General features: G+C 38.8%; 4 protein-coding genes across 7 annotated transcripts in view; 2 read left to right on the plus strand and 2 right to left on the minus strand.

Moving 5' to 3' along the window:
• Positions 1–374, plus strand: part of mrs2 (magnesium transporter MRS2) — a 29,910-nt gene extending 29,536 nt beyond the window's left edge. Inside the window, exon 15 of the transcript XR_004332475.1 lies at positions 361–374. The gene's annotated coding sequence lies outside the window, so the exon portion shown is untranslated. The remainder of the gene's footprint in view (positions 1–360) is intronic.
• Positions 1–15,294, plus strand: part of LOC116691426 (carboxypeptidase Q) — a 20,193-nt gene extending 4,899 nt beyond the window's left edge. Inside the window, exons 7-11 of the mRNA XM_032519034.1 lie at positions 1,921–2,032; positions 5,392–5,483; positions 6,632–6,727; positions 8,651–8,756; positions 15,018–15,294. Of these exons, the coding sequence (XP_032374925.1) occupies positions 1,921–2,032; positions 5,392–5,483; positions 6,632–6,727; positions 8,651–8,756; positions 15,018–15,178 (567 nt within the window). The 3' untranslated portion in view covers positions 15,179–15,294. The remainder of the gene's footprint in view (positions 1–1,920; positions 2,033–5,391; positions 5,484–6,631; positions 6,728–8,650; positions 8,757–15,017) is intronic.
• Positions 11,370–23,046, minus strand: LOC116691431 (uncharacterized). 3 transcript variants are annotated; one of them, XM_032519043.1, is made up of 5 exons: positions 22,987–23,046; positions 13,615–13,833; positions 12,175–12,261; positions 11,852–11,984; positions 11,370–11,731 (listed from the first exon to the last, which is right to left on the minus strand). In XM_032519043.1, the coding sequence occupies exons 2-5, from the start codon at positions 13,828–13,830 to the stop codon at positions 11,532–11,534; spliced, it is 636 nt and encodes a 211-aa protein (XP_032374934.1). In that variant the 5' UTR covers positions 13,831–13,833; positions 22,987–23,046; the 3' UTR covers positions 11,370–11,531. The 3 variants fall into 3 exon arrangements, with proteins under 3 accessions (XP_032374934.1, XP_032374933.1, XP_032374935.1); XM_032519042.1 differs by lacking the exon at positions 22,987–23,046 and having other exon boundaries at positions 13,615–13,958; XM_032519044.1 differs by lacking the exons at positions 12,175–12,261; positions 22,987–23,046 and having other exon boundaries at positions 13,615–13,957.
• Positions 17,386–24,344, minus strand: LOC116691430 (uncharacterized). Of its 2 annotated transcripts, XM_032519040.1 has the most exons (4): positions 21,995–22,325; positions 21,165–21,278; positions 17,718–17,850; positions 17,386–17,616 (listed from the first exon to the last, which is right to left on the minus strand). In XM_032519040.1, exons 1-4 carry the CDS (start codon positions 22,268–22,270, stop codon positions 17,417–17,419), a joined length of 723 nt encoding a protein of 240 aa, XP_032374931.1. In that variant the 5' UTR covers positions 22,271–22,325; the 3' UTR covers positions 17,386–17,416. The 2 variants fall into 2 exon arrangements, with proteins under 2 accessions (XP_032374931.1, XP_032374932.1); XM_032519041.1 differs by lacking the exons at positions 21,165–21,278; positions 21,995–22,325 and adding an exon at positions 23,957–24,344.
• Positions 24,345–24,387: the final 43 nt, after the last annotated feature.

Consider the following 24,387-nt stretch of genomic DNA (forward strand, 5'->3'; position numbering starts at 1 on the left):
TGTGTGTGTGTGTGTACGTGCGTGCGTGCGTGTGCGTGTGTGTTAGCCTTTACTCCCTCTCAGTAGCCTGCATAAACTTCACAATTCAAGATGACCAAATGCAAGATTCCTGACTTTGTTTGCTAACAAAGAACACAAACTTAGATAGTATTATTATGTCCAAAATATTTCAGCAATTCCCAATGCGTGTAATTCAAGTGAACTCAGTTCTCAACTGCTATCCCTCTGGTTTAATTTGTGGGGGAAGAGTTGTGCTAACTGAAGAACAATTCGGGAGACATGATTAGAGGAACTCCGCTGATGTAAGCAGTTACTGTTCTTATCTGGGAATTATTGTTTTGTCACTCATTAAGGAAAAAGGAAATGAAACACATGGCATGGTTGACATCATTTCTGGCTCTGTAACTTTGTGTTTGAGCTTGCAGTAGCAGCAGTTGTTGTTGGAGTGTGTGTGCCCACATTCATAGAAAAATGTAGATATGAGTCATAGATAGTGAGTCATTTCCACAGTTTAGCCTTTCATAGCCATCTGAGAGTGATGAGTTTCTGGGATTTTTTTTATTCCACTCACTTGAAATGAGATGTCCTGATGTGTAGGTTTTCTTTTTATAGTTATTGCTAAAAACACAAATCATGCTGCCATTTATTCCCATCTAAACTATAGGTCACCAAACCACATCTGGACATCTTTCTCATACTTTGTTGATATCTCTTCATGTAAACTAGTTAACTACAACATATTCAGTTGTCTCCTCTGTCAATAAGTGAGCCATAAATTGACGCTGTGGCTATATACGTAGGTATGTGCAGCCCCTACGCCGTAGCCAGACGTGCACCTCTCAAAAAAATACACTGTACGTCGCTGGGGCCATGGCTTGGTAGAGTTGCATTTACCCTACTTATTTCCTGATTCTCCTTCTACATAAACAACAAGAAATCAACAAGATGGTTAACTTTTCCTGCTACAGATTTCCTCTTTAGAGTCCTCGCTCCAAAGCTAACCACCGTCACTCACTCACTTACTCTACCACAAACTCCACACGCATGCTGGCCCTGCTATTCTTGTAGAACAGATCGACGCACACACCAAAGCACAAGTGTAAACTTCCGTTCACTTACATAGGCTACAGCAAAAGCTCTGGATGGAGCCTCGGCACAACCATACATCAGTCTTAAGACAACTAGTCGGCAATAGTCAGGTAGCTGTACCCCTCAGGAGAAAGAGGGAAAGTGTAACAACATGAAGTCAACAGGAACAGAAGGATCTTTCTGAGGTTAACCAATGCATGAATTACAGTACAACAAAAATTATCCATGTGGAGTTTTAATACATATGAATGATCTGTTATTTCAACACTGCAGGTGGGCCAGTGTGTTTATGAGCAAATTCCGACCCAAAGACTGGATTGCTAAAGCCCTGATGCAGGCCTTAGCCTGGAATTAACCGTTACATAGAAAACTTGGAAACATTTCTGGTATTGCAAGACCACTGATTCATAGAATTTGCACACAGCACCATGTCTGTGTGGCTCAATGGTGTTTTTTGCCTCCAACGTCACCTTCCAAACACCCTCTGTGTGTCTCTGTCTTTACTAAATGTGTATACATGCTGAACTTTTCTGAAGATGTTGTCTTAGTTTTCCTGTTTTTGGAAGTCTGTTTGAGCTTACTGATAAAAAGCAGTTTTTTTATTATAAATACTGAGTGATATTTGAAGCATAATGTGTGTATGTGTTTGTGTGTGCTTTAATAAATTGTAGACAAGATATGGGTCAGAGAGCGTTATCTGATTTCTTTCTCTCTGACACTCAATTTTTATCAGACAAATGGTCGGGTTGCAAGGATACGCACTTAGCAATAGTTTCTCACCTCAGTCTCTTATTTCTATGTTAATATCTCTTTACCTGTCCAATCTGCTAGGTTGTCTTACTGAGCGGCCATTTGGACAGTTGGGATGTGGGACAAGGCGCCATGGATGACGGAGGTGGAGCCATGATTTCCTGGGAGGCCCTGTCACTTATCAGGGACTTAGGTAATATAGACACAGACATACCGTATAGACGCACACATATACGGTGCGTGATGCTTCACAGATGCACTTTAACAGAATTAAACATTTACTGTAGAATTTGGATATAGAAAAAGTACACAGATGGCAGCAAGCTTACACAAGCTCCAAAACAAACAAAATCAAGAACTGATTTACTAACTGACTTTACAGTAAAACTCTTAACAGTTGGTAGAACAATGTACAAAAGTAAAATATAGTACAGCTCCTCGGAACGAGGGAGCAAAACATTTTCTATAGTGATACTTTAATAAACTTCAACAGCCAGTTAGTGAATATCTTGACGAGGGGGCAAGAGTTATAAACTTAGGGAACCATTCCAAAACAATTCCTCAGACTACAAACAGTAATTTCCTTCAACTGTTAGAGGAACAAGAACACACATAATTAGGAAACGGGCTCGGATATCCAGTATTGTTATGGACAAAAGAATGCAACTGAATAAACCTATAGTGGGACAGATTCATCCAGTCAAGAGCACAAGGTGCAGTTATGAAAAGGTTTTTTAGTGTATTACAAATTCTAAAGAAAAGTTGCAGCATTTTCATCAGGCATTTGGAGCTCTAATACAGTGGATATAAAAAGTCTACACACCCCTGTGAAAATGACAGGTTTTGTGATGTAAAAAATTTAGATATTATTAATGACTTACCAGAATATGTTTACATGTTAATGTCCAGCTTTACGCCGATGACACTGTAATTTTCACTAAAGCAAAAGATCCTGTGGAGGCAGCACGTGTTCTCTCAACAGCTCTTACACATATACAAACATGGCTCAATAGATCTTGTCTTATTTTAAATGCAAAAAAAACTGTTTGTTATACTTGCGAAGCAATCTTCCACTGTTATGCCTGCTCAATTGGGGGTGATGTTGGGCACAGAAGAGTTGGAAGTTGTTAATGAATGTAAATATTTAGGTGTGATTATTGACTCTAGACTCTCTTTTAAAAACCATGTTAAAATGATATCCAAAAGAATTAAATTAATCTTCATAATTGTAAACAAATTGAGGATCTCTGTCAGATTCAGCTGCTCTGATGTTCCTGCATTCAATGATCTTTCACATGTGAACTATTGTATCACTAGCTGGTCTATGTCGGGTACTACTACCCTAAAACCAGTTGAGCTTCTGTACAAGAAGGCGCTTAGACTCTGGAAAAAAAACCTCTCTTTTATCATCATTGCAATATCTTAGAGAAATATAACTACTGAGTTTTGATAATTATTGTAAATTTTCCTCTTTGTGCTTAATTTATAAATACTTCATGGTCTGGCGCCACCTCCATTGCTGAGTTATTAATATAGACAAACGCGGATCACCAGGGCGGTGGTAAACAGGGACGTGAGGTTCCTTTCAGAAAAACCCTTCAGCCAGAATGCATTATCTATTAAAGGCAGTGCATTATGGAACACACTTCCTCCAGCTATAAGGGAGCGTCCCACTTTGGCCTCCTTTAAGAGCCAGGTAAAGCTGTGGCTTAGAGCTAACCAAACGTGTAACCACCGCTAACTTGTATTTCATTTTTCTACTAAGAATTGTCTTGTTTTTTCTTTTTTTCTTTTTGTTGATGCTTTTTTGTTATACTAAATGTAATATCTCATGTCTTTGTGTAAACTCCAACCTGCCTATTGGACTGCAGATGGAAACTAGCCCTTGGGCTACAATCTGGCACATTTACATGTACTGTTGTGCATGTTCATCAATGTGCATTGTCCTGAATGAATAAATAAAAATAAATAAGACAAAGATAAATCATGTCAGAACGTTTTCCACTTTTAATGTGACCTATAATGTGAACAATTTAGTTGAAAAACAAACTGAAATCATCAAGGTAAAAATAAATAAAAAGCTTACAATAACCTGGTGGCATAAGTGTGCACTCCCTCTTATAACTGGGGATGTGGCTTTGTTCAGAATTAACCAATCACATTCAAACACATGTTGAATAGAAGTTACACACCTGCTATCATTTAAAGTGACTCTGATTAATCACAAATAAAGTTCAGCTGTTCCAGTAGGATTTTCCTGACATTGTCTTAGTTGTATCTCAGAGCAAAGGCCATGGTCCGCAGAGAGCTTCCAAACCATTAGAGGGATCTCGTTGTTGAAAGATATCAGTCAGGAGAAGGGTACAAAAGCGTTTCCAAAGCATTAAATATACCATGGGACACAATGAAGTGAACATCATCAAGTGGAGAAAATATGGCACAACAGAGACATTACCAAGAATTTGACGTCCTTCCAAAATGTATGAAAAGATGAGAAGAAAACTGCTCCGGGAGGCTTCCAAGAGGCCTACAGCAACACTAAAGGAGCTGCAGGAATTTCTGGCAAGTACTGGCTGTGTGCTACATGTGACAACAATCTCCCTAATTCTTCATATGAATGGGCTTTGGGGTAGGGTGGCAAGACGGAAGTCTTTACTTACAAAGAAAAACATCCAAGCCAGGCTGAAGTTTGCAAAAACAAACATCAAGTCTCCCAAAAGCATGTGGGGAAAATGTGTTATGGTCTGATGAAACCAAGGTTGAACTTTTTGGCCTTAATTCCAAAAGATATGATTTGCGCAAAAAACAAAACTGCACATCACCCAAAGAACAACATATCCACAATGAAGCATGGTAGTGGCAGAATCATGCTTTGGGGCTGTTTTTCTTCAGCTGGAACCGGGGCCTTAGTCAGGGTGGAGGGAATTATGAACAGTTGCAAATACCAGACAATTTTGGCACAAAACCTTCAGGCTTCTGTTAGAAAGATGAAGAGGAAGTTTACCTTTCAGCATGACAACGACCCAAAGCACACATCCAAATCCACAAAAGCATGGCTTCACCAAAAGAAGATTGTTTTGGAATGGCCCAGACCTGAATCCAATTGAACATCTGTGGGGAGATCTTAAGAGGGCTGTGCACAGGACAGATAATAATATGACAGATTTAGAGAACTTTTGCAAAGAGTGGGCAAAATATGGCCACGTCAAAATGTGCCATGCTAATAGACTCCTACCCAAAAAGACTGAGTGCTGTAAAAAAAAATCAAAAGGTACTTCAACAAATTATTAGTTTAAGGGTGTACACACTTATGAAACCAGGTTAATGCATGTTTTTTTTTCCTCAAAGATTTCAGTTTGGTTTTCAATTGAATTGTTCATGTTATAGGTCACATTAAAGGTGGAAAAAGTTCTGACATGATTTATCTTTGACTCTTTTTTTACATCACAAAAACCTGCCATTTTAACAGGGGTGTGTGTAGACTTTTTATATGCACTGTCTATCATTCCTCATATTTGTTGCGCTTTGTGTTCATTTAAGTCTGTGTTGCAGGTTTGCGTCCGAGGAGAACCCTGCGAACAGTGCTGTGGACAGCTGAGGAGCAGGGTGGAGTTGGAGCGCAGCAGTATTATAATCTACATAAGGTACTGTCTACTTTTACTGCAGTAGTACCTAATAAGAAACACACTGTAAAAGCGGTAATCTGTCCTGGACTGTCCTCTGGACCCCATAGAGGAAGTGGGGGAGAGGAGGATGTTAGCTAAGCTGACATCCATCATGGACAACACCTCCCACCCCCTACATGACACTGTGGGGTCCCTGAGCAGCTCCTTCAGCAGCAGACTGATACACCCACGGTGTAAGAAGGAGAGGTACCGCAGGTCATTCATCCCCGCCGCTGTCAGACTCTACAACACCTGCACTACCTGATAATGATAATAGTGATAATATTATTTATGGTCACAGGTGAATATAACTTATATTATAGTTACCTGCTTTCGCATTATCACTTTAATTAAATATTCAAATATTATTTTAGCGTCACTTACAACACTGCAATGTTGTTTTTCTTGTACTATGGCAACTGCACTTTACTTTACAATACCTCTTGTGACGCCACTTCACTTTACCTTACCTTACTTTGCTTCAGTCTACCTTTCTGCACATTGTCTATTGTTTACCTGTTTTTCTTGTGTGTTTACTTGTTTGTTTTTTGCTTTCATTGTAGAGAATTGCTGCTGTAACAAAGGAATGTCCCCGCTGTGGGATGAATAAAGTATCATCTAATCTGATCTAAAGCATATTGTTCCTGTTAAAAATCAGGAAGGGTCAGACCACACTGTGAAAGTATAGGAGTGTAGAAATGTACTTCCAGTAAATCGTAAAGGCCTGGGATAGCTACCAGATTTCTCTGTTAGGATTTAAACAGCAATATATAGTCGGTTTCTTTTTTTTGTGACTTTGTCTGCTAACCTACAAGCCTTGACCCGTAATAAACCACACTCTTAAAGGTACAAGTTTTATACATTTGATGTTTTGTACCAAACTAAATACTTTCACCAGTGTACTTCCCTAGTTGAGTGTCCAGTTCTTGCATTTGATATATAATTAGAATTTAAACAGCCTAAATTGGATAAGGCAGCTGTATCAACAACTCCTGGTGATTGAGTGGAGTCATATTGACTGAAGCTTGTAGTGTTTTTAATCATTCAAATACACCTTGGATTGTTTTTGTATGTGTCCATGCTCTCTCTTGATCTTTCTGCTCTGTCTCCTTCCTCTCCTCACCCAGGTGAACATGTCCAACTTTGACCTGGTCATGGAGTCGGACTTGGGGACATTTACCCCGGTGGCTCTGCAGTTTACTGGCAGTGATGCAGCACGAAAGGTAGGATTAAAAACACACACAATTCACATAATTAACAGTATTTAAAAAAAGAATGATTCCCCAAATCCATAATTCAATTACACTTTTAATTTAAAGTAACTGTGGAACTTTTAAATATTTCTTAAACGGTAAAATTTTCCATCTGATGATCATAAATGACCTGTAACAGCAAACAAGACTAATTATAGTCTAATATTTCACAATGCGAGATGTGGTTGGATGTTGGTAGCCTACATGAAACTAAGTCCCCGTTCCATTTAGTGCCCAGTATTTTTCAATCCGTGTTTGTGTTATCTTACTATTTTTTCATTGACCCTCCCCCTGTAACGTTACTTGTGTAAAGAAACCGTGACAGTGACACCCCCACCCGGTTTAGGTTTAGCTCACAATACATCCAAAGTAGGGCAAGTTACCATATACAACACTTGAAATGCAATGATGCATCTGTAACTTATTCTCTTATTGTGAAGGTATAACCTTCTGTCATGAGCAAAATATTCATCACGACTATATGACCTCCCGGGAACGCTAACTCAGCAATACAGTGAGTAAACACGCACCGTAAGGAAAAGATCTTTATGACAGAAGGTGTGGTAAAAACACTACCCCTTTTGTCCAAAGCGGCCATTAGAATCAACACAAACTTAGTTACTTACAGTAAAGCAACTTTAAAGGTCACAATTCAGTTTTTTAATGCCATGCTATGCCAGACTATGAACTCTTTATTATTATTATTATTATTATTATTATTATTATTATTAATCACCTTTATTAACCAGGAAGTCCCATTGAGATTCAAAATCTCTTTTACAAGAGAGACCTGGACAAGGTAGCAGCCAAATCACAACACATACATAAACACCAAGTTACATTTTCAAGGTAAAAAAGTACAAAATGTTAAAAAACACATTAAACTCTCAAGAAAAACAAGACATGTCTCCATCACAACCTCCTTACAATAGTTAAATTCATTAATGGACATAAGGTTTCTAACTTTAGTACTTTCGTAGATTATTCCACCCCCAAGGTGCTGAATAATAGAAAGCAGTTCTCCTAATTCGGTTGCAACTAGTGGCACGTTAAACAGCAACCACTTTGAAGAGCGTATTAGGTACCAGAGCAGACAGAGAGGAGATTACAGAGGTACAGTGAAGTTTGCCAAGTATAGCTTTATAATAAAGATATACCAGTTTGTTGTCTACGAATTTTAAGTGATGTCCAACCAACTAAATCATAAAGAATGCAGTGATGGGTGAGGGACTTTGTATTGTTATGAATCGTAGTGATGCATGGTAAACTGAATCAACATGACGCAAGATGGAAGATGCGGCATGCATGTACAATATATCTCCATACATTACAGACAGAAAAGTAGCTTCCACAAGTTTCTTCTTAGCACTAAAAGTAAAACAAGATTTGTTTCTGAAATGAAAGCCAAGCTTTACTTTAAGTTTCTTGACCAAAGCAATAATAACTCTTGATTCGTAAATAATCAACAGATCACTGGTTTTATGCCCTGACAGTTTTTTCTTATTAAAAACAAGAGACTACATGGTATCAAGTGTGCTATAATAGCCATATTTCTTATCTAGAATGTACCACACAACATAGTCGTATTTAAATTTGTCAATCGGTGATCCTGCCTTTTAATTTTGATAATTGAAAGCTCAATTTATTTATTTCAATTTAAAATTGAAATTGTGACACCCCTACTAGCATTTAATCAGGCTTGAAGCACAGATTCCGCGAGGTGTCAGTCCAGTGAATGATGCTGTTTTTCCTGCATTTAATCTGAGAGGCCATGTATTGTTAAAAAAAAAAAAAGAACATGCATGATGGAATTCCACCCTATGTTGAAAAAACGCTGGTGTATAACAAGACTGTGATGAGCTGAAAAGCACTAATCTGTGTCCGTGTCAACAGGTGATGGCAGAAGTGGTGAAACTGTTGGCTCCCATTAATACGACCAATCTGGAGCCACATGGAGAAGGGACTGACATATCACCGTGGATGCAGGCAGGAGTACCAGGTTAGTTGAATAAAGATGTTGTATCTATATGTTCATGATAGGATAATTGGGCACAGTAATAAATCATTTTATATATCTCTCTTTACCTGTCTTAAGCACACAATTAAAATATGAAGTAACTCATCCTTATTTCTGTGGTTCTGGTTTTTCTCTTGAAAGTGCTGTGTACACAGAATCACATCCTTTTGGATGAACTATGTTGATTATACAGTGCAGAATAGGGAAGTGGGGGATATTTACTTTAAACGGAATTTCTTTAAAAACTGAATTGAAACTGACTTCCTTCTAGTTTAGCAGAACAAGTGAGACTGTATAAAGCAATAAGAATATAGCGACACTTTGAGACATTTCTGCAACAGATGGACCCTTCACCAATGCTGTGCGTAATGAGTGTTTCTTTCTTTGTGGCTTTGCTGAAGATGTGGTCCAAACATCCTCTCTCTGGTTTTTGTAGAAGTGAAATTGCAATATACACAGAAGATTGTGGTGAACTTTTAGACGAGGGACTGAAAAAGCTTTTTAAACATTTCAGTGCATAACAAGGCGCCACAAATGTTCCTGCTTTAAAGCAACGGCAATGTCAATAATTGGGAGGATAGAGTGCTACAGTATGTGGATAGAGGGACAGTCTTCCATTATCAAACATGTAACATTTCCAAGCTGAGTGTGTGGTGCCTTGTACAGAGGCACTTTTAAAGTAGAATGACTTCTGCAGAACTTAGTTTATTCTTCAGTTTTTTATTGATGTTTTCACAGCCCTGGATCTTTTTTGTTAATTTACCTACGGACATCTGCAATACATAAATTTAAATGATTTATAGCTTTTCCCTCATACAAAAATAAAATAGATAAAGGCTCAAGACCAAAAGAATTTGGTTTTATAAATAGAATTCCCCCTATAAACCAAGACTATTAAGAATGAAGTATTCTTGGCCTGTACTCACATTGTCATAGTAAAAGATATCTTGCCGGATTAAGTGGTGAGTAACAGTTGTAGGTTTGAAAGAATTGAGTCGGGCCAAAATTCTATTATTTGACACTGACAAAATAATCGCGTTCATGTTTTATCAGCTAAGAAGGTGTTATCGGTATCTAGATTATATGTAAAGTTTTGAATACTGTATATAAAAGCCAGGTTATTTTCCAATTTATTTCCAAGCCATTTTCTTTTTCCTTAGATTGACCAAAATGTTCAACTAACTAATCATTGAGGCTAGTGCATCTTGGATGCGACCTCTTCCAAAACATTAAAGTAATAGAACTGGATTAGTCCAGATGGGATGGATTTGATTGAAAAGCTGTATTAAAGGGAATAGGGAAGGTGTCTAGTTTTAAAAACCTGAGGTTAACATCTAGGCAGGAGGGATTGCTGATGAAACGGGACCTTGTTAGGTAACATTATTGAAACCGGTTTATTTAAAATGGTTTATATTGCTATATAGTTTCCATTATGCCATACCAACTTTTTCAAATGTATGTTCTAGTTTCTTCAGTGATGCTTTAGTAGCACATGCTTTTGGCTGATTTTGGTGTACATACTCCAGTTAGGTGTTAACCTGTTTTATAAAGTGATTTATTTGAGCCTTGTGTTCTTGATGGAACAGTCAGACACCGCCTACCAAGAGCCTGGGTCTGTCCTCGCCACTGTCGCGTTAAATGCGTGCTCTTGGAGGAAATTACTGGTTTAGTTGGGTACTTGTAAACTATAGTGTGGGCTAGACCTACTCTATCTGTAAAGAGTCTTGATTATCCGATACATAAATAAAATATTATATTGAAATTGATTTAAATACGTAATGAAAGGGCCCCTTCCCAGTTCCTGATCCAAATTCTTCCAGTAATCTGCTTTTATAGTTATTATAGATGCTTTCTTGTTTCAATATCATTACAATATTGTTGCCAACTACACTTTTTTTGCATTAGGACCTTTAGAGTATTAAACTTTACTTAGTGGAAGTTATATAAATCTGAATTGAAACTGAGATATTCAGAAAATTGACTAGTATTTAAAGTGTTTTTTTTTTGTGTGAGGTGAATTACTCTACAAGTAAGGTCATCTTAGCTTTAAGATGCTTTTGGAAGAGGGCCCTGAGATTCCCTCCTTGGACCGTGTACTCATTACAGCTGTGTAAACACTAAAATCACTAAACAAAATACTACAAATAAAATAACTGCACATAATCAGGATAACAGAACCATTACGGTACATTATAAGTATAATATAACTTTTTTTTATTACAGCAAATCTACTGAACCTGTATTTGTTTATTTTTCCTATAGAAAAAGACCAAGAAAGTCACCTTTACATAGCCAGTTGAATAATAAAACCCATATAAAAGGGTCAAGCTTTACATACTTTAAATGAACAAACTTCATTCTGTATACTTGTAAAGCTGAAACTAATCCTCCAAGTCTGTGTATACAGTACATCTATTTTTCGTGGTTTTGGCAGATGATGTGGTCTAAACTTCTTCTCAACCTCTGTCTAGTTTTAGTAGAAGTGAAATCACATTGTACTAAGATATGATGGTGTAACGTGTAAAAGAGGAATTGAAAAACATGGGAACCTTCAGCCAGACAGACCACAAACGCATCTCCTTTTTTAAAGCACTGACTGAACAGGAGAATCCGTGGCCTCAAGTTAGGAGCAGCTGAGGGCTTGGTGCCTAGCTCAAGTCCTCAGCAGTCTTTATTGTCCCATTCACTAATCTGTCATCCACCTGCTCCTCTCCATGAGAAGGTGAAGTGAGATCGCTAGCCCACGACAGTCCAGAGTCATGTTGAGTCCTCTGGTTCATGAACCACCACAGACAAGCTGGATTCTGAGGGGCCTTCCTCCTCGTCTGTAAGGCTGAGCCGAGGTCTCTTGGATGGTCTCTTTACTAATGTTGGTTGTAGGAGCAGCAGTGGACTGTCCAAGGGGAAGGTGTCTGTGCACACACCGCAATCTCTGCCGGGCATCTTCACCTGGGTAGCTTTAATGCACAGACAAAGAAATTAGTAATTCTGTCAGTTGTGTCTACAACAGCTAATGAGCACACACTGTTATAGCGAGTAAAAGGGAAAAAAAAACTAAAATATGTAAGAGTACAAACCTCTACTGCGAAAGGGATTCTGCAGAGTTTGTATAGAAAGCTGTGTGCCGACCGATTTTATCTTTGGGGGGTCAGTCTGGGAGGCTACGTGTCTTACAGGAGGAAAAATTCGACAGGAACTGTCAGCAGTGCCCTAAACCGCAACACAGGGAACAGCAACACCTTCATTATCAAACATTTCAAACAAGCTTAACAGTGTGTTTATTTGGGGTATTTGTAATGGAAGATTGGTGCACTAGTATTTACAGCAGCAGGAAGGTGTATGAGGGGTTGACTCTTAATAAAAGTACCTTGGGAATATCTACTATAGTAGTCTTACTTACAGGTTTGCATTCCACACTCCGCACAGTCGGGATTGATCCTCCCTCATTGAGCCCTAATTCTGAAGCACATTCTGCTTTGACTTCTTCCTGTGGTTAGGACACACAACTTACCACGAATAAATTGCACCATTTCTTTTGGATTTTTCAGATCCTTTGGTAATACATGAATGCTAGCCATTTCTCCTTTTTAAATTTTGCAACCAAAAACGCAACTTGAAAAATGCAATTATGTAGCTACACCTGGCTTATTTCCTCTGATACCACCATGCTTATTGTATATTCATGGCCAACCAGCCTAGCACCCCAGAAGATGATGGGATTGGTTCCTTATGTGACGTATGAAACCCTGGCAGATTTCAGTGTTTTGGTATGCTTCAGAGGGGTCGACTGATAATAAACCCCAAAAATACCCGATGTTCATCATAATAAAAGAACTAGTGTTTTTATATAAAAGACTTGATAGTCTTCTTTCCCCCTGTGGAGGGCAGTAATTAACTTAATAGAAGAGGAAAAAGTAGGCTGAAGAGATAAAAAGAAAAGCAATGAGAGCGAGCAGCAGCACATGGGACAAGTCAAACCATGATGTATTCATTAACCCTCGTGTTGCCTTCCCGCCGACCTGCAAATTTTAGTTTTGAGTCAAAATTTCAAATGAAAAACCTTTTTATCAACGTTTTGGTTGTCTTTTTCCACTTTTGTGTCTTTTGCCCGATGTTTTTGTCTTTTTTTTTTCAATGTTTTGTTGACTTTTTCTGAGCCTTTTGACATTTTTAAAGCTTTTTTTCACATTTGTAACTTTTTTACATTTTTGTCAATTTGTTCAGCATTTTTTTCCACATTTGTCACATTTTTTTTTACATTCACATTTTAGTCACTTATTGACATTTCTTTTTTTGACTTTTTTTGTTACATTTGTCACACACAAGTGTTCTTTCAAATTTTTTTTTTCTTCTCCAAATGCTATAAAATTTACAAAACAGTACCGTTCCACGTTACACTTTTTGGACAATTTGTTTGAAAGAAACCCAAACTTATATGATATAGAAACTTTTTGAAAAGGGTTCAAATTTGACCCGAAGACAACAGGAGGGTTAACCTAACCAACTAGTTGAACTTAACCAGATTTCTGGCAGAAAGCCCTGAAGGTTAACTTCTCCCAACACCCAGCCAGCAGAACACCAGCGTTACTTCTGAGGAAATGTCTGCACAGTTAACAGTATAACCCCCATTCTATAACAGTGTTTTACCTCTGCATCGCTTAATGACTTTGAAGGAAGCTGCGGACAAAACGTTTGTGTGTGTGTTCTCAAGTAATGTGCAAATCTCGCGTAGCCGGATATGTGTCCACAGCGTTAGTTGGTGGGAGCTAAGCAACCGGCACATGTTGCAGACAATATTGCATGCAGTCATTCTACACAAATACGCTGAGCATGAAAATACCGTAGTCGCTGGTGGAATCAACAATGTGTCGGTGTCGGAGACCACAAGATCATCAGGTTCTGATTTCGCACTTGGGTCTCGCACAGTCGGGATCGACCCGTCCTCCTCCTTGAGCCTTAATTCTGACGCACATCCCGCTTTGAATTGACCTGCAGGTTGTGATCCTGAATTTCCAGAATAGCCCAACAAAGTGGGAGCTGACCCTTCTATCAGCATTAACTTTTGCATGGCAATAATCCTAAACCAACTCTTCTCCGCGCCCGGTTGCCTCAAATAGTACGCCAAGCCATTCGCAAAAGTCGCGAGATGATTGAGGTTTATGTCTAGGTTAGGTCGTAGAGCAGCGGGTCTCGCGAGAGTGTTTTCAAATAAAAATCGGGCCTTTCCGTGAATGGACTAAGGCCATAAAGACTATAAATATGAAGGACCTAGGGCCTTTAAGCACATACTACTGATATCATGTGACGGATAATGTGACACTTAGATTGCACGCAGGCGGACAATTGAACTATTTTTGTGACTTCTGAAACTATTGCACTGCTTATTTAGGGCCTTCGTAGCAAAGACGGTAAATACATATGCACGCACCACTTTTGGGGTGTGTGTCTGTCTTGAGGTAGGATAAGGATAGGGTCTCACAGAAGACCATGGTAATCAGGTGGAGGCAGGGGCAGACAGATAAATGGTTACCAATGGATACCAAAATTGTGCAAAGAGGTTCTGGATGGGGAAACTGGTATCTTTAGCATCAATCAGCTTTAAAAAAAAACAACATAATTAAGCAAAGGGCTGGCACCTGGACCAGGGTAAAGGGAAAGCATGGATGCCGTCTGGACTTAAACAGCAATGATCACCTGCCATGGTAAAACTCCATAATACGTCTCCTATTATGTCATTTAAACACAAGTACATATCAGAACTTAAGGAAAAAAAGGTTGTCAATGCCAACACATTGTTATTAAAATGATTAATTCCTATTACATCAGCAACCCTAAGCAGGCCAGACAGTTTAAGAACAAGTTAAGCAAATTGAAATAGAAATGTCACCACAAGAGAAGTGAAATTGTATCAAAAAGTAGACTTCTTTCTTCTCTCTTTACCAATTTCGGAGTATTTAGTTGCCTTGGTTGTTTTCCACATGCTAGGACCGGACAACGCCAACACATATAAGGAGTGGTTAAATTCCTTTTACCAATAACTCATTGTATTAGTCAGACCCACCTAACCCTTCCAAAGACAAATGTTGGGGGATTACACCAGTTGCAAAAATGGGGTTTCTTTTAATGTTGTATAATGTAATGACTTTAAGTGAAGGATTGTTTGAACTGTTGACTCTACAACATGTAACGTTTAGTGCAGCAGTTACTATTTTATCATTCATATTTTACCCCCCTCTCATCCAGGTGCTAGCCTCCATGTAGCAGACAATCGATACTTTTGGTTCCACCACAGTGAAGGTGATACCATGACTGTTCAGGACCCACAAGCCATGAATCTCTGCTCAGCATTGTGGGCCGTGGTGGCCTATGTCGTAGCAGACCTACAGGACATGCTGCCCAGGTAGCCGGTTAGCACACAGGATGCTGAGGCCCCCCCCCCCCAGGAAACAGGAAGAGCGGATGATGACTATGAACAGCTGGACTGGTTGATTCCAAAACACGTGGTCAAATCCAACTTTTTTTTTAAAAAATGTTTTAAAAACTTGATTAAGTTATAAAATCTAAAAAATTGATTGTGAGTAGTCCATCACTTTAAGACCAAGAACATTAGAATAGTGGACTTTCTCAGGTATTGTTTCTCTTTATGCCTTGTGTGCTGAAGTGAAAATAATCAACAGTTGGCTCATAAATAACGGTCTTGAGAAATTAAGGAGCTGTTCAAATTTTCAATGTTTCCAGTGTTAAAGAGAAGAACAACCTTTTCTTTAAAAGACACAGCTTCATGTGTTATTTTAAAAATTTCAAATATTAGAGATTCTTCCTAATGCACATTTACAATGTTTGAGATTTTACATTGCAGTGTTGCAATATGATCAATAAAGTATTAATCATTGCTTTACCCCTTCACCCCCATCTGCTCTTCTGCCTTAATACCATAGATGCTTAATACTGATCATGTAGTTTCTTTGATGGAAGAAAGAGGAAGGTGACGACAAATGAGACATACGCATCTAGTCCGTGGAAAGGAGAAAATGGAATGTTGAAGCAGGAGGTGGATTCAGACAGAGGAGAGGAAGTAGAGAATTAATCATTTTGCAGTCCAACACACACACACACAGCTGGGACCTCTTTGTCCGATCTGAGAGTCAGCACTCCTGAGTGGTGATGTCAGAGTGTGTCAGCCAGCCAATGCAGAAAGTCATTTTGGAAACACAAATGTGTGTGTCTGTGTTGACACAAAGCTGTGTAGCCAGTGTCTGTTAAGCTCTTCCCCATGTGCCAGTTAACACTGATTCACACACAGTTATGTTAGTAAAGAAACACAGTCTGTGGATGTTTAACACACTGAGTCACGTATGAGCACCACGCACATGATCTGTAGAAAACCACAAGACAGACATCTGACAGAAATGACTGGTTGAAAGGAAAAAAACCCAGTGAATGAATATAGTGAATTCAAAGATCAGTCTTAGGTCCCACCAAAAATAGGGGTAAGTAGCATTACTTGTTTTATGTCCCTTGATTTGTACATGATAGCTGAAGTATATAAAATGAATATATACCTATTATTCATCTCATTGATTGAGAGCTCCCAAATGAAAATGGCAGAGTAAATAAAGTACAAGACAGTTAATCGTGCTGTCATTTGTTCTGTCTACAGAAGGTTGTCCAATAATCTGAAATGGCCAAAGCCCACCATGGTTACATCTTTTGTTTTATCAAACAAGTCAGTTTACTGACAAAACAAAAACATATGATTGACAAAAATAATCTTAAATGTGAATACATGCCATTTATTTGTCTGATTTGTTTCAGCTCTACAGTATATGTGATCCAGTATGCAGAAACCTGAAGGTGTTTAACATCCTGATGACATTAATCAGGTCTGTACAAACATTATTTGTGTGACTCTGAATCGTGTCTTGTTCTCTGCATCACGTGATTGCCATCTGAATGCAGTACACAAGCAGCTGCGCTATCCAGTCCTTGTGGAGTTTTTACTTTGTCGTAGTGCACCACTTTGTGGACAACATCCAGCACTACGCCTGTAAGTAGGAAATATGTCCACTAATTTGTCCCTTTAGGTTTGGGTCTCTCAACCAAAAGAATGGATTGTCGACACCGATTTTTGATGACGTGGGATGTTTTATTTTAATCATACATAACCTAAGACTTTGGTAAACTAATTTCAAGCACCAAAACAATTCTTAAAACATATCAATTAAGGTTTGTATTAAAAAGAGATTTGAGGACTTTCAAAAAGCCAACAATGTTTCAGCTTTAGGGCCTAATTCTCTTTACAAATTGCTCTAGAAAAAATTGGGCATCACTATACGGAAAGCTGAGTTTCTTCTAAACAATTTGATATTAAACATAGGGATAAGTTTAATTCAAAGACACAAAACAAGTAAATTTAAGAAGATACTTTACGTGAAAATGCCCTTAGACCTCAGAGAGTTAGAGTAGCGACCGTACAGGAGAATCAGTTGCCTAGTTACTAGTTCCATCTGAGGGCTTGGTGCCTCGCTCAAGTCCTCAGCAGTCTTTATTGTCCCATTCACTAATCTGTCATCCATCAACTCCTCTCCATGAGAAGGTGAAGAGAGATTGCTAGCCCACTCCAGTGACCAGAGTCCACAGAGTCATGTTGAGTCCTCTGGTTCATGAACCACCACAGACAAGCTGGATTCTGAGGGGCCTTCCTCCTCGTCTGTAAGGCTGAGCCGAGGTCTCTTGGATGGTCTCTTTACTAATGTTGGTTGTAGGAGCAGCAGTGGACTGTCCAAGGGGAAGGTGTCTGTGCACACACCGCAATCTCTGCCGGGCATCTTCACCTGGGTAGCTTTAATGCACAGACAAAGAAATTAGTAATTCTGTCAGTTGTGTCTACAACAGCTAATGAGCACACACTGTTATAGTGAGTAAAAAAATAAGACTACAAACCTCTACTGCGAAAGGGATTCTGCAGAGTTTGCATAGATAGCTGTGTGCCGACCGATTTTATCTTTGGGGGGTCAGTCTGGGAGGCTACGTGTCTTACAGGAGGAAAAATTCGACAGGAACTGTCAGCAGTGCCCTAAACCGCAACACAGGGAACAGCAACACCTTCATTATCAAACATTTCAAACAGGCTTAACAGTGTGTTTATTTGGCAGTTTGGTGCACTAGTATTTACAGCAGCAGGTGTATGAGGGGTTGACTCTTAATAAAAATGCCAGTCGCTGGTGGGGGCAACAGTTTCACACATGGGTCTCGCACAGATTGGATTGATCCTCCCTCATTAAGCCCTAATTCTGAAGCACGTCCTGCTTTGATGTCTTCCTATGGTTAGGACACACAAAGTACTACAAATAGAGATGTAATTGTCAATTTAAAAGACTGTTCACCAGGACATGATATGATTGATAGTAAAATATTAAAAGCAATTTACCCTGACATCATTAAACCATTACTTTATATTTTTAATCTTTCACTGGTTCAAGGAATTGTGCCAGTAGAGTTGAAAATAGCAAAAATTACACCAGTTTATAAAGAAGATGACCCTGCAATTTTTAACAATTATAGACCAATTTCTGTGTTACCAGCCCTGTCCAAGGTTTTAGAAAAACTTGTTTACACAAGATTAATCCAACATCTGGACAAAAATAATATTTTATATGCTCATCAGTATGGTTTTAGGAAACAACACTCTACTTGCATGGCACTTGTCCATTTTTTGACTGAAATATATAAAGCAAAAGATAGGAAAGAAAATGCTGTAGGTGTTTTTCTGGATCTTTCAAAAGCATTTGATACTGTTAATCATTTCATTTTATTAAAAAAACTCTCACATTATGGTATACGTAACAAGTCCCTACTCTGGTTCACCAGTTATCTTTCAGACCGGTCTCAAACTGTCAGCTATAATGGGACAGCTTCCCCCCCCCTTTCCCTTCAGTGTGGCTTACCACAGGGTTCCATTTTGGGTCCCTTGTTATTTTTATTATATGTTAATGACCTTCCTAATGTCTCAGATAAACTTTCTAAAATTTTATTTGCAGATGATACAAGTGTGTTTTACTCTCATAAAAGCCCTGAAATTTTAATAAAAGTAGTTAATGAAGAACTTGACAAGTTATCTACTTGGTTCAAGTCTAACAAACTGTCTCTCAATATAAAAAAAACAAGTTATATGTTTTTCGGTATTAAGTCAGATACAGTTAAATCTTCAATGAAAATTCAAATTGATGATATCTCCATTAAAAATGTTAAAACTGCTCGTTTCCTTGGCATTACATTAGATGACTCTTTATCCTGGAAACCTCACATTAGTGCCACAAGTACAAAATTAGCTAAAGTGGTTGGTGTACTAGGAAAAACTCGGCACTTGATTAACAGACAAGTTGCGATTATGTTGTATTACTCAATGTTGTATCCTTATATCAATTATTGCAATGTTGCTTGGGCTAGCACCCACCCAACTAAACTGGAATCTATCTTTCGTCTTCAGAAGCGAGCTTTAAGAATAATATTTTGTGTAAATCGTAGACACCCCTCTGAATCTTTGTTTTCTCATGCAAGTATTCTTACTGTATATCAAGTGAATCAACTCCAAATTGCTTTATTTGTTTATAGCTCTATAAAAAAGTTATTTCCCCAGCACCTTTGTAATATTTTCACTTTTAATAATGAATTTCATCAGTATCCAACTCGTAGTAGTTGTCTTATTAGGCCTCCCTATTCTCGCACGACTCAAACACAGTTTAGTGTATTGTATAGAGGGTCAAAGATATGGAACAGTCTCCCCACCTCACTCACTGAGCTTTCTAAAGAACTTTTTAAACCGAGAGTCAAATTATTGCTCCTAAGTTCTCTGAATTTTCCATTTGGGTTTATGTTCTAAATTTATGTTTAAGTTGTTTCATACAAATTAAATGTGTTCTTGGTTTTTTTTTATTTTGTTTTTGTTGTTTGTTTTTATTGTTGTTTGCTGGTTGTTTTGTTTTTTGTTTTTAGTTTTTACATAATAACAAATTGTGTTTTAAATTGTTAAATGTTATGTTTTTATGGAGATTGCACATTATTAAGCCCCTTGGAGGGTTTTTCGGCAGTCATCGTCACATCTTTTTTGTGTGATATATAATGCTGTCTTGATGTTTTTGTAGTGAAAATAATAATCAATCAATCAATCAATCAAATAAACTGCACCATTTCTCTAGAATTTTTCAGATGCTTTTGTAATACATAAACACTTGCCACTTCTTTTTAAATTTTGCAACTGAAAACCAACATGCCACTACCAATATGATACTCAAATGCTTATAAGATATCCATGGATACCCATTGTTCAGCCTAGCACCCCAGAAGACAATGGGATTGGTTAGTTATGGGACACAAGAAATCCTGGCTGCTATCCATGTTTTGGTATACTGCAGAAGGGTCGTTGACTCAAAGTAAACTACAACACCCAATGTTCATCATAAAGGAACTATTGTGTATTAATAGTTTCTAGGTAGCGATTGAGCTCACAAAAGCAACAAACTACAGACTGTATCCACTTATGACTTTATACTTTTTTTTCCCTCATCACTTAATGAATTTGAAGGAAGCGGCGGACATAATACGTAATATGCAAATCTCACACATCCGGACATGCGTCCACAGCGCTGGAGAAAATCAGTAACCCCCAATTTCCAGAGGATGCGCGACGGCTGCAGACTGGCTCCGCTGTGTGGCAGCTCCATGCTCTGCCATCCGTCAATACCCACAAAGTCTGGATTGTTGGGACAATGTATGGCTTATGCCGCAGAAGTTTTTTCTGACTAATGAAGTCCAGGAGATTTCTTTTGAAACGCTTAGGTGCATAGGTTTTACCCAACCAACCATTTTTTTTACATTAGCTCAGAAAAGACAATGTAAATTGTACATTTTGTGGGAATCGAAGAAACTCTTGTGCATTTATTTTAGTTATGGCTTCATACTACACTATTAATAATTAAATTCCTAGAGTGAATTGTCTAGATATTTAGCTGATCTCATTTAACCTCAATTCTGCTTGGGCCGGGAAAATATACTTTTATTTCTTTAACAAAGCTCACCTCAATTTTATTTAATCAACCTGATTTTAATCGTGACCCCATTTTCATCCATCAGTCCAAATTCCAATGTCCATTCACATTAAAACACTATACTTCTATAACTGTTGCAGAAATAACAAGGCTGTTACACACACCATTTATACTTTTCAAATGTTTTATGTAAATTGAGTTTTTTTAATTTGTGTATCTCCTTCTTGGAGCCAAACAACCCAGCCTATCAATCGGCACATGTTGGACAGTATTTTTTTTCACGGTATTGCATGCAGTCTTCTACAGAAACCGGTTGACAGTGACACACTGAGCATGAAAATACCGTAGTCGCTGGTGGGGTCAATAATGCAGTGTCGGATATCACAATATCATCAGGCTCTGATTTCACACTCTGGTCTTGCACAGTTGTCATCGATTCTTTCTCCTTTCGTATCCCCTGTGAAATCAGGAGACATGTAACATGTAAACAAATGTACACACGTGCACATGATATCCTTTTGCAAATCAAAACCCCGGTTGTATAACTGTGGACCAAATACACTTTTTGTCGACATCAGTCACTGTCTCCACGTAACAAAGCCAACTTAAAACAACAACGTTAGCTAACCCTAATTACCTGAGTTTACAGTGGTTTGGTGCCCTTACCAATCAACCCGTAAAGTAGCGTTAACGTTGTGTACATACAGCCATGTGTTTGTTCAACATATTGTGATCGAAAAAGAATCGCCGATGTCTAACGTACTTGTGGGCAAAATATTTTGAGCAAAAGCATTTGAACGCAACAACGTCGCGTTAGCTAAATAGTGTCCTCTGCTAAGTTTGTAGCTAACGAGGCTAACGTTGCATTTCACTGCGACCTTAACGTCTGCTAGCTCAGTCACTTATAAATCCACATCCACACAACAGTGTTCCACATATTGAAATACATAACCCGTCACCATATTTAAGAAAAAAAGAGCTAAACCATTTGAAAGTGAGCTAAATACGTTCACTTTCACACCCTGTATAATGTTAGCTAGCTACAGCTTTAGCTGGGTTAGCTTTAGCTAAAGGTTAGCTACAACGTAGCTACATATCCCCACTTGAACACTGGTAAAGTTACATTGCCTTGTTCATTTTTAATATAAGCCACAACTAATAAAGCACACTTACAGGTTGTGGTTCTGAATCTCCAGGTTGGCCAGAGAGAGTCGGAACTGCACGGTCTTTCAGAATTAATCGTTTCGAAAATCCTAAATTGAACTGTGGCCCGTTCAGGAAGCAGTCATCCGTAAAATGAACAGAACACAACATAAGGTTGGGGCTGTAGTCCCGAGGAATAGTGTCAAAAATAAATTTTAACCAGTGGATCTTTAATTCATCATCTTTTGGAAGATGAAACAGAGGAGATTTCTCCTTGCACTGACGAATACAGCGTCTCCTAGACATGGATACAACTGGCTAAACTCCACTGGTTTTGAGGGCGTGCCACACACACAGCCAGGCAAACATCAGGCATTAACGTGTGTTACAAAGTGACGCAAAATGACGGGGAAGGGAAAAAGCAGTAATCACTGTATGGGTGGGCGTCCAAGATCAATCATAGCCTATGTATTAGGCTAGGTTCTCTGAAACTCAAAATAAGTGACTATTACAACTATATTTGCCTTCAGAAGAGGTAATTATCTTCACTCAAGTTTTTGCCTGCCAAAGTCACCAGATGACACAATCTTCTGAACATAGCCATACTGAGGAATACAGAGTTTTGTGGAGCCGATAGTTTTAATTAGCTTTGCAGCATTTGGCAATGGCTTGAATGTAATGGTTGTTCATTAATATCAGACAGTTATGCACTAAAGCTATAAGAAATTCATAAATGAGGAATAAAAATAACGTCTTTTACTGTCTAATTTTGTACCGTCTACAAAAATAAAGTCAATGTATTTATGAACACACAAACTGTATACATTCCCAGTTATACAACTTTTATATGCACATTTCCTTTGGGAGCGTCTTTGCCCAGGCCCACCCACAGCTACACAGCTGGGGGGAAAAGCACAATAGGAGCTCTTTAATTCATTAAATTAAATTGAACTGATGCACATATTGCTTTGATTTGACCGGCAGGTTGTGATCCTGAATCTCCAGAATGGGCCAATGTCAGCATTTTGCAAAAATCTAGCCTTGACCTGTGGTCAGAATAGGAAGCAATCCTCTTCAAAATTAAGGGAATACAAATAAATGGGGGGGCTTACACGTCTGAGGAATCGTGGTAAGCATGAATTGAAGAACCATTGATTCTTCATTGGTCTTCTACCCTGGAAATCAGCAGCAGTGGCAGCAAAAACTGTCCTGTCCTGTGACTCCCATGACTGTCCTGTCCACTGTCCTGTGACTCCATGACTGTCCACTGTCCTGTGACTCCCATGACTGCCCTGTTCACTGTCCTGTGACTCCCAGACACTGTCCTGTTCACTGTAGTGTGAATATCCAGGGCATAGGCGCCGATTTATGTTTTCCTCCGTGGGTGCTCTTTACGCCCTTTAAAAAAATAAAAATAAAGTAGTCAAAAAATGTTTGCATTTCAGAACCTCAGGAAATGGACAGCCGACGCGAACACACACGCCTATTAACTCGACAGTAAAGCCGTAAAGTAGGCTATATATGCTTCAACTCACATCAGCGCCACTTCTCACAAATACAGTTAGGATTGGAGATAAGAAGTTTAAATGACTGTCTAGCACACATTGATGCTCAGTATTTTCCGTGGGTGCTTGAGCTCCGGGGCACCCATGGTATCGGCGCATATGGTACCGGGGCAGTCGTGACAGTCACAGGGCAGTATGACTGTCCCGGGACAATCCTGGAGACAGGACAGTTTTTGCTGCCACTGCTTCTCCTGGAAATCCAGAGTACTGGCTGCGCAAATTCAAATTGTGCTCCCGCGAGAACTCTGGATTTCCAGGGCATCTAACTAGGTTATAAGACCAACCATCTCTAGGCCTACTCTATAGCTGCTTAATAATTGGAAGGGGCTGCATGACACGCATGACGGAGAGCATGAAACACACCATCATAACATAACATGACCACGCCTACAGGTCGTTAAAATACATGGTAGTACAAAAAACTTACCTCCGCAATATTACTTCGAACATTAGCTCTACCAGGACTTGCAGGGTTGTGGCACAACTTTATCAGCGCCCATGGTGTTTTGAATGGAGTGGGCTCGCGGTCTCTTTCATCAGAAGGACTGGTTGAGGCTTCATCGTGTTTCTCATCCTCGACCCACCTCCTATACACGGGCAAATCTCGTTCCAGTCTTGTTAAAAAGGTGACACACCGCCGACAAATCCTGTTCGACACTGGTCTGTTTACTACCGTCAAGCCAACATGAAAAAGTCTTTCGGATATACTTGGTTTCCCAAATCTATCGAAAATGTTGACTGAGTATTTGTGCAAACCAACCATTCTCATATTCTGCTTGCAAAAACGGCAAAAGTCATCTTGTATCTCCATTTCCATACGTCTTTCAAAACCAAAACAAACTCTTCTTCTTCTTCTTC

This window comes from Etheostoma spectabile, chromosome 6, assembly GCF_008692095.1.
Source record: "Etheostoma spectabile isolate EspeVRDwgs_2016 chromosome 6, UIUC_Espe_1.0, whole genome shotgun sequence".
NCBI lineage: Eukaryota > Metazoa > Chordata > Actinopteri > Perciformes > Percidae > Etheostoma > Etheostoma spectabile.

What these genes read in the sequence shown, in the direction of transcription:
- LOC116691431 (XM_032519042.1), bottom strand. Translation starts at nt 13,842, where the DNA reads ATGCAAAAGTTAATGCTGATAGAAGGGTCAGCTCCCACTTTGTTGGGC. An exon ending in GGAGTGTGGAATGCAAACCT is followed by an intron (nt 11,985 to 12,174) that starts GTAAGTAAGACT and finishes GTTGCGGTTTAG; the next exon opens with GGCACTGCTGACAGTTCCTG. An exon ending in GAATCCCTTTCGCAGTAGAG is followed by an intron (nt 11,732 to 11,851) that starts GTTTGTACTCTT and finishes TGTGCATTAAAG; the next exon opens with CTACCCAGGTGAAGATGCCC.
- LOC116691430 (XM_032519040.1), bottom strand. Translation starts at nt 22,270, where the DNA reads ATGTCTAGGAGACGCTGTATTCGTCAGTGCAAGGAGAAATCTCCTCTG. An exon ending in TGACCCCACCAGCGACTACG is followed by an intron (nt 17,851 to 21,164) that starts GTATTTTCATGC and finishes GTTGCGGTTTAG; the next exon opens with GGCACTGCTGACAGTTCCTG. An exon ending in GAATCCCTTTCGCAGTAGAG is followed by an intron (nt 17,617 to 17,717) that starts GTTTGTAGTCTT and finishes TGTGCATTAAAG; the next exon opens with CTACCCAGGTGAAGATGCCC.